The sequence below is a fragment of the Amia ocellicauda genome, chromosome 20 (genome assembly GCF_036373705.1).
Source record: "Amia ocellicauda isolate fAmiCal2 chromosome 20, fAmiCal2.hap1, whole genome shotgun sequence".
Lineage (NCBI taxonomy): Eukaryota > Metazoa > Chordata > Actinopteri > Amiiformes > Amiidae > Amia > Amia ocellicauda.
This window is the reverse complement of record NC_089869.1, coordinates 17,743,652-17,753,258: the sequence shown is the minus strand read 5'-3', so window position 1 is coordinate 17,753,258 and position 9,607 is coordinate 17,743,652. Positions and strand designations below refer to the sequence as shown.

At 42.6% G+C, this 9,607-nt stretch overlaps 1 protein-coding gene across 1 annotated transcript; it reads right to left on the bottom strand.

Annotated features, from left to right (window-relative positions):
- Positions 1-420: 420 nt before the first annotated feature.
- Positions 421-8,185, bottom strand: fam13c (family with sequence similarity 13 member C). The gene is made up of 11 exons (XM_066693907.1): positions 7,943-8,185; positions 7,673-7,689; positions 4,934-5,259; positions 4,116-4,257; positions 3,183-3,264; positions 2,857-3,053; positions 2,667-2,750; positions 2,446-2,541; positions 1,957-2,153; positions 927-1,028; positions 421-544 (listed from the first exon to the last, which is right to left on the bottom strand). The coding sequence occupies exons 1-11, from the start codon at positions 8,109-8,111 to the stop codon at positions 421-423; spliced, it is 1,536 nt and encodes a 511-aa protein (XP_066550004.1). The 5' UTR covers positions 8,112-8,185.
- Positions 8,186-9,607: the final 1,422 nt, after the last annotated feature.

Genomic DNA, 9,607 nt, shown 5'->3' with positions numbered 1-9,607 from the left:
ATAATATAGCATATTAATTTGACTTTGGTTTTAAAATAAAAGCAATAAACATTTTCCCCTTGAGTAAAAATAAAGTGCCATATTTAAGCATATCATTGAATACCACTCTTGTAACAAAAATCTGTTCTGTTTCTAATATTATTTTCAGAATAAACTAGTATTTAAAAGCTACAGTAGCTACGTAAGTAGTCATAGTGCATGTTGCAGCTTCGTCACAAACGACAAGAGACATTTCAAATGTCCGTTGCTTAGCAACCATTGAATTTCTTGCCGTCTTCATTTTGTCAACCAGGGTGATTTTTATTAAAGTGCATCATAGTTGTCTGTATGGCACAAGCAAGTAGAAAATATTGTGGAATTCAGATGCCTACCATTCTTTACAAAAAAAACCGTCAATAAATAAAGCAGTAATTTCTTCTGTCAAATAGTCTTTGACGCTTCTTGTTTGCTTAGGAGAACTTCCAGTAATCGAAGCTTAGCTTTTATATTCTTATATTCGTAGTATTCTTCAGCCATAGGAATGCGATCCTCCTTTTGCGCCGTCCTTTCAGAGAAAAACAACACCACCATATGTCAGATAAATCAACTGCAGACAACTCCGAGTCTTACCTAATTGTAACCCCTTAATTGCCTTATTAAAATAGTTTCCAATGTCAGTATATATTGATATTGATCATAACCCGTAAAAAACTGTATTTTAATAAATATACAAGTTATGTACAAAAGTTATTTACTAATAGTTACTACTAGATCATTCTGTGCAGTATTTAGTGGGTGTGCAGCAGATGCTGTCATGTGATTTTAACAACTGATTTGTGTGTGTGTGTGTGTTTTCCAGACAGTTGTCTAAAAGACCGACTTAATAAGCTATTAAACAAACAAAACAAGATTTAAGTTCATTGCTTCCTTTGTTGGACCATTCTTACCTCCCCATTTGTTTGAAAAATTGCTCTTCAAATTCTCTCAAAGCTTTGCGAAGTCTCTTTTTCTCTGCTCTGGTCTCTCTTAGGTACTCCAGTAACTCCGGTCTAAAGTGGTTTAAACAACAGACGAGATGAGACTATTAGCACACAAGATGCTGAGGTCTGCAGTCTTTTTCACATAAAAACAAACAATTAATTAGGCCGTTTCTGCTAGAATTTACCCTTCATCTCGGCGTATTACTTTGCATGAATGTGACAATAGTATCACTTCATCTCTGCTGAATAAGACATCGAAGACACTTGCGCAGTAGAGCTGTCAAATCCGTTTACACACGTGCTCAATTACCCAGACGTCACTGCGCAAGCCTCCCTCCACCAGCGATGAACTGCACCATGTGAACGTCGGGTTTAGTGAATGTCACCCACAAGTGCCAGTACATATAGTGATATTTGGTGCCGATCTCATTAAGGGAGTTTCAAAGCCAGAGGCCGTTAATCTACCCACCATTTCCGAAGCAGTGTAACATGGTGGCTCAAGGGGAATAGTGTGGAAAACATTTCATGGCCGTTGAACATCTGCGGGATAAACTGCAGTGTAAACGGAGGCATGCCAGGCCCCTGCAGTGCCAGAGGTATAGGTACAGTGGTCTACCGTGCATTGATCAAAAGCATTGCATCAGTCACTGCAGCCAAGGATAGACCGAGATCCTATTAAACACACTGACCTGGTCATACGGTGTCTTAACATATCGTTTCGACTAGTTACGTATTTACTGGAGCAGAAAGCAAAGCAATTAGTCATTTTGACACACATTTATCAATGTTTCACCAATTTTTAAAGCACACTGGTGAGGAGAAAAAACAAACCTAGGCCTAATTTTGGGATTCCTGGACGTTAAGTGTATAAGGCACTGTATAATTAATATAAAAGAAAAACAAATGTCGCGCCATTTCATTCTGTACTCGTGCAGCGCCATTACATGACCCTCATTTATAACAGCCGCAGTTCTCTTGTAAAATCGAGGACTCTTACTTGGAGGCTTCGTGTAAATTGGACATGGTGATGACCGGCTGCCGGACTGCTTTCATCTCGTCCAGAGGTGACACGAAGGCGGGTTCGCTGTCTTCTTCTTGGGGACACAGCGACTCCTCGGTGGCGGGCTGGCATATTGCTCTGGATGGCGGGAGAGGACTGTGCTGCATATTTTCCTCATCTGAACCCTCTTCCTCCTGCGCACAGGGAATTAAACGTTCTTTATATTAGTAATACTATTGTCTGCTTTTTCATTTCACTCCTTTCCATATCCAAGATACTTCTCTACAGCATACGACTTCAAAACACCCGACTGAGTGCTCTAACCAGTTATTTGACACTGCGTGCAAATGTTGTGCCAACTAAAGTATGGCTGCAACTCCACCTGGGTGAACTTAAAAAGCACTGAACTGGCTAAATCCACACTGATTAGATTGCATGTGCTTGAGAACAGTGGTGTTACAAAACAACAGTGGGCTGTGGACTCACAATAGTCGTTATCGAGGGGGCTGTGTACAGCATCTGCTTGATCAGTCTGTATCTGTCGTATAGGGGCTTCATGAGATTTCTCTCTTGCTTGGTTCCCTGAAGGACAGATAAACAATCAGTTTTGAACTCCTGCTACTCACTAATGAAGTGCTCTCAATAAAATAGCAGAAGAGGTTTGGTTTTATAGTCCCTCAGTGTGAAGTAAAAAGTCACACGCTTACCGGCCGCCCGTGCAGACTCTCGAAATACAACAAGCATTTCTGAAGAGTAATTTTCTCCAGTGCCATTTGTTTTTGGTCCATTTCCTGCAGAATAAGTACAGAAGTAAATAAGACTTGGATACAGACTGGGACAGCTTACTTGTTAAGAACTGAATCTGACATGGCCATCGTTCCCCCTCTACCCCCGCACCTTCATGTTGTCTGGAAGGCCGAGTGCGTGTCGCTTTTCCTTCAGTCTCTTCAGCAGAGAGTCCACTGTCTCCTCTAAGGATGGTTTGTGCTGCTGCTCTGCTGCCCCCTGCAGGTCAATGCCCACCCTGCACGTCTCCCTCGGCAAACCCGAGCTCTGATCTCTCAGCTCCTCCACGGACTGTTTCAATTTGAGGTCTGTATAAGGAAACATCAACTGAGTATAAACACAAACATACCAATTTTACAAATATTCTGCTTAATGGGCAACTGTCAACCAGGATATTATAATAGCTCAGATATTTAAATGTAATATCAAAAGCTTACCTTTTAGTTGTTTGTGAGATTTGGCCAAATCGTTCATTAGCTTGACGATCTCTGGATTTGAAGTCTTGTCATTATGTGAAGGCTGGAAGAGAACAAAACGACGAGACCTTTACTCACTGGAGATCCATATAGAAAAGGCTGCTTTGAGCGAACGTAACAAAAAGCCATTCCCCTGAGATCAGTGACATCATAAACAAGAGCGCTGGGAGAGAGGGGGAGCCCAAGCAGGGTCTGAATATACAGGCTAAACACAACAGTGACCATGACATTGTGAATAAATAACAAATATTCTTAACAGATATGGCTCAGGATGCATTTCTATTTATGTGTATATATGTATCTCTCTTACTCCCAAAATAATTACAATTCTAAATAGAAAAGAATGCATGTTCTCTAACAGGACTGAAATATTCTGTATTGTCCTAAGATCAACAGCCAATTGGATCGACAGCCTGGTTGCAGTGCTGAGGTGACGTAGTTCAGTTTCATTGCGCATTGGAGAAAAAAAGAAAAAGCAGAATGTGCTCTCATGATGCTACTGATGCTGGCAGCCTGCAGAGGGAGCCAACTCCTTTGCTTTGCCCGTTTGTCTTGATTCCTGAGAACAAAAAGCCCCAGCGCTGTGGACACGGAGGAGGTTACTCCTGGCCAGTGGCAGGGGAGTGAAGATTAGGTAAAAGCTTCCAGTAAATTACAGCTTCCCTGGTCTGAACCGGTCGTGCTTGAACAGGCTCTTGGAAAACAAGAGCGATGACCTTGGCCAGCTTCTCACCCAGAGGATGAAACTCATTCGCGTTTGATTTGATTGATGTCTACGGCTCTCTGACGCCAAGAATGTCAGACCCTAACAATTTCAGTACTATAATAAAGAACAAAATCATGTCATTTATTCTGTAGTTTATTTCTGCCATCGCAATGACACGGTTTGTTTACCTTGTATTTCCGGTCCTGCTCAAATCTCTCCTCAAACTTTCTGATTTTCTTCTTCAGGTTCTGGATGTGTTTGGTGAGCAGTGGCACCGATAGGGGCTCTTTCGTGCCCTCTGAGGGGTCAGCCCTGACGATACCCCGCGACCTGGCGGAAACAAAACAGGCACGCTCGCTACAGCCGGGCAGCCAGAGACGTCTGTGTTCCTTCTGTCTTTCAAACGTTAATACATCATAATACAAAATGAGAGCTCTATTTCTGTCTCATCGCAAATTTCCATACACTGCAGATATTTGAGTGGCACCATTATCATCAATTATTATCAGCATCATCAGCATATTTTCTATGAATAAAACAAATGCATTAATTCACTCGAAGTCTACTGAAATACTGTAAATCTAATCAAGACTCCCAACAGAAGGCCGCACATCCAGCACTACAGGAGCCTTAGAGATGGATTCCCTCTACTGCTTTTATCTTCAGATAATGGACTTTCCTCACACACACAAATCCCTCCCCCCTCTCGATGAAATGATGGCGTGATTCAAGAAAAGTATTACTGCGGCTGCCAGGAGGTGTCCCTGATGAATACGGCAGCAGTGAACCCACACTACGGCACGTCAGAGGGAAAGAGCTCGAGTTGTGATTGCAATCAGGGAGGTATTCAAGTTAAAACTTCACCTGATGATGCTCTGTTATTCGGGTCTGCTGGAATATCTCTGGGGGATTGGTTATCCCTGTCTGTGGCTCTGCTATGTGAGATGAGCCTACGTTAAACTGTTCACCGAATTCACACGTGTAATTCAATGGCCTTTTTCCTTACATGATGAACTGCTGGGAGCACGGTGGTGATGGGGCAGACTCTGGGTCGCTGTTGAACCGCTGGCTTTGGCTGAAGCTGGGGCATCGGGGAGACGGGAGGGGGCTGTCTCCATCTGTGATGTAGTGTAGGAGTCGGCTGGGCCCAGGCCCGTGCTGGGACTCCGCAGAACTGTCCGCTTCATGGTGAGGGAGTCTGAGGGCCGTCACCGGCTCTGTCAGGAGAACACACGACATCCAGGGTAACCAAGGCAACAGAGCACCGAATCGTTCGGAAGATGAAAACAAGGATTTGGAGACCATATTGACAACCAGGCAGGCATGACCTTCCTGCAGATAAACCCTGGACTGGTTTCTATTTTAAGTTTTCCCTCACAGATGTGCTGTTATGAACGTTTTCCTTCTCAAGTCATGGAAACAGTAACAGGAGCAACACAAAGAAAAAATGAAAGCCAGAATTCAAGCTGGATGTTTTTAAAGTTGATCAATCCACATCATCTTGTATATCGAAGATAGATATGTATTAATTAAGTCATCCCCTAAACATGACATACTCCACATGCGGTGCACAAAAATGTGTTCTTACGTCAGATTTTACACTGCCAGAATCTTGGTGCATCACGTTAAATCCCAGCTGAAACGTGCAGGAACACGCCTGGATTCCAGGAGTTATTCTACTCCATTCGGTGTTCAGTCAATACTTAATATGAAGGGTGTCTATGAAGCAATTGCACAAATGTGATTTAAAATCACAATCAAGACCTGCTTTGATTAAACATTGGTAATGTAGATAGGATTGTAAAGTGTTGCAGTTGCTACATTTAAATTTTGGACTACAAATACTAATAAAATGTCTGTATATTATTTCAATATTTTAAATATCACACTTTTATTAGTCAGCAATGAAGTGGTTATTATAAGAAAAAGCGGAGTCATAAATATAGTATCCCCTCTTAGCAGCATAGTTCATATAGAACAGTGGTTCTCTATCCTGGTCCTGGAGCACCACCTACCTTGCTGGTTTTTGTTCCAACCGAGCTCTCAATTACTTAATTGAACCCTTAATTGAAGTAATTTGCTTACATTTGACTCTTTAAATTGTGTAACTGATAAAAAGTTGGTTCCTTAAAAAGATAATGATTTCCTTATACAATTTTATACTGAACTTAAACCCCCTACTGATAAAAATCATTTAAAGGCTCTGATTTAGGAAATTATCAGTTAAATTAAGGGTTCAATTAAGTAATTGGTTGGAACAAAAACCAACAGGGTAGGTGGTCCTCCAAGACAGGATTGAGAACCACTGAAATAGAACAATCTGTTTCTTCTCAGACCTTGAAGGGTTAACTCTCATTTCAATCGGGGGTGACTGCAGACCACTGAGTCACTCTGCCAGTCATTCATTACCTAAACCACTGTTCCACCGAAGCACTGACATATCAGATGAATAACTCGACAGAGAGTGCTGTGAATAAGGAGCAATTAACCAGCTACTTCTACCCACTGAGCACTCTTATGTTGAAGAGGGGACACTCATTCAGCATCACTAGCTGGCCTGGCTAGCATTTAGCTTGCTTGTCTTCAATACTTTACACATATGCTAATGCTGCTTGCTTATCAAGATAATTGACCCCTGTTGTGCTGGGCTTTAAATTGTACTCACAAAACATATTGTGACAGTCCTATAATACTTAAGTGATTACAGTAACTGAAATACTAGTATACGTTTATTAGGAAAAAGTGCACCTCATTCAAACAATACATAATATTACTGAATACATATTTCTGTCATTATGTTTTATTGCTGACTAAGGAGTACTTCTAAATTGCATGCAAGCTCTTATTGAAACGAGGATATTGGGATCATGCTGGAAGAGTTTTATAGATGTGCTAACAAATGAATGAAGCATGAAGGGATTTGCATTAGAACATGTCATTTGGATTCCAAGCTCTACAGTGAATGCGCTGACAGGATCTCTGAGCATAAACTTCGCTCACAGGGCAATAATAATAATAATAATAATAATAATAATAATAATAATAATAATAATAATAATAATAATAATACCTATTGTCCATACATTCATTTTTACACCACCTGTGTATTCTATCTAGTATACTGTAATTGGTGTAGGTAGACAGTTTATGTAAGCATGCCATTCCCGTGCATTTAATATGACGTGAGAAATAGGACAAGCCCAAGGGGAAGGAAAGCGTGTGTATGTGGGAGGAACATGAAAGGTCAAAGCCTTGAGTGTTTCATATACACCACTGCAACTGTGACCACACTCGATAGATTATTATTGGAGCTGGGAATTTAATCCTGCAATAGCAGAAATCCACTGGTGTCGACTAAATAAATCAAACAAAATGAGACACACAGGAACTAGAGGAAGACATCAGCAGCTTTATGAATGTTTAAAAGCACAGGGTTATTAATAGAAGCTGGATTTTATTCAAGACTGTAGGACCATGTGGCTTTGTAGGTAAATGACAAGGCTAGTAAGAGGATGCTGTGCCTAGAATTGTCAAAATGATCCAATTAGTGTGATAGTCAATCAAACATCTAAAAGAATACTGTATCGAGTTCAGTTTGAATTCTGTTGTGTTCATTACTATCAAATTGTAAGGGAGTGGAGCAATCCATTGGGATGGACATAAAATATGAATGAATAATGCATGCTATAAAAAAAAATATACATATGCAAATCAAGACCAGCATGACTCAATCATGTAATTTTACATGCTTGAAATCACTGCCTGGTGTTAAAAGAATTAAGCAGATTCACGTTTATAATCAGAAGTAAAATAATCAAATATCATTAGACCAAAGCAGAGAGAGAAACTCAATCAAATCAACAATAAATAGACCATGCACTGATATAAGCCTGTGCTTTTCAGTAGCACAAATGAATCAATATACATGTGGTGTTCAAGAAAATACAGTGTAAACCCAGAATGCTGTTCACAGGAAATGAAACTAATACAGGCACCCATGGGTCCTGCCTCTTACCTCCAGCGTTGCCCTCCTCTCCCTGGACACTGCGGGCAGTTGGCAGGCTCTGCTCCTTGCTGCCCTGACCCTGGGCACCGTCCTCCTGTGATGGCACAAATGTGGAGCAGAGATCAACTTCCAGGGCCTGTAGCTTGAGAAAGGAGCTCTGCAAACAGAAGCAGAACATAGTGGCTTGAGTCAGTCCTCCGCGGTGCAGCGAGCTGGGTGCTCTCCGGCGGATCTTATAGCGCCTTGACTCGGTCACAGTCCGCTCCGGGGGGCTCCGGTCCTGGGGCTGCTCAGCATCGGCTGCGCTGCTCTTCCATGGATGCTCACGGCCGGTTATCTGTGTGTCACCACTGGCGGCTGTGCAGCTGCAGGAGTCCTAATTGGTATGGATTATGCATGGCACACTTGTAGTGGTGGGAACGGGGATTTCGTCAGCAGCCCTGCGATAATGTCCTCTACCCAGATTATCTGAAAGGGGGTGGGCAGGACGGCGAGAGTGGGTGGGCGTGCGGGGGTGCATGTGTAGCCTCACGGCGCCGTCAGCGGGTTTTCCTGCGTCTTGGTGGGAGTCTTTCATTCAGTCTATTGACGACATGATCTGGTGAGGACGTGGCCCCTCCCAGCTGTTCCCATTCATAAAAAAAAGCAAGCAAGCACAGATACAGGCTCCAGCGGCAACACACACACACGAAGCACACTTACATCTCGGCCGGGGGGTCCGGCAGGGGCAGGGCTGCTTGCGCCGGCTGCGGACTGGAGCCCAGTCCCCCCCGCAGGATCACCTCAACTGGGGATGCAACAATGCAAAAAAAGAGGACAGGGTCTCAGCTGCCGTGCTCAGGTAGTTCTCTCCGTTGCTGATGATGCACGGCGCTCTGGCTCAGTTGATTTTTCTTCCCCCACCTGCTTTTCTGAACCTGTCCTGGGCGAGAGGAGCTGCCTCTCTGAGGATGCTCACCTCACTACGCTGAGTGAGTCACGTCCAAGTCGGTCGTGTGCCCTCCCCTCCTCCCCTCCTCCCACCCCTCTCCTCTCCTCTCCTCTCCTCTCCTCTCCTCCCCCCATCCTCTCCTCTTTCCCCAGCCCCCCGGGGACGGACAGATTGCGCGGTAGTACGCAGGAAAACGCACGCTGCCTGCCGCACATCTCCCAGCTCAATACAACAGCTCACACAGGCAGAAATGAATGCAGAAATTGAGTATTTTCTTACATGCATGTATGTATTTATAGATAGTTATATATTTTGACATGTACACTTTAAAAAAAATGCTTGTTTTTTTAGATTTAGATTAGGGAAATTAAAATATAGCAATATAGGGGGAAGGGAGCATGGGTTTTTCCCATATACTTTTCTAGTAATCTATACATTGCATTGCTAACATATATACAAATTGGTAACAGCAATATATATTTGTTTTTAAATCCATAGAAGCCATTCATATTGATATTACAGAATAAATCAACACTTTTTTAAAATATATTATCCTAACTCCTGTCATTACAATCTCAAATGTTTATTTTAAGCTAATGCTAAATGACAGTAAAAGGATTGAAAGACAGGATGGAGAGAATGAGTTGGTTCCTTTCTTAGCACTGTCTTCCAGGTGGGGTTTAGCAATAGAAAGTCACACTGTGCATCATCTACGTCAGCATCGACCTTTCAGCTGACCTGCA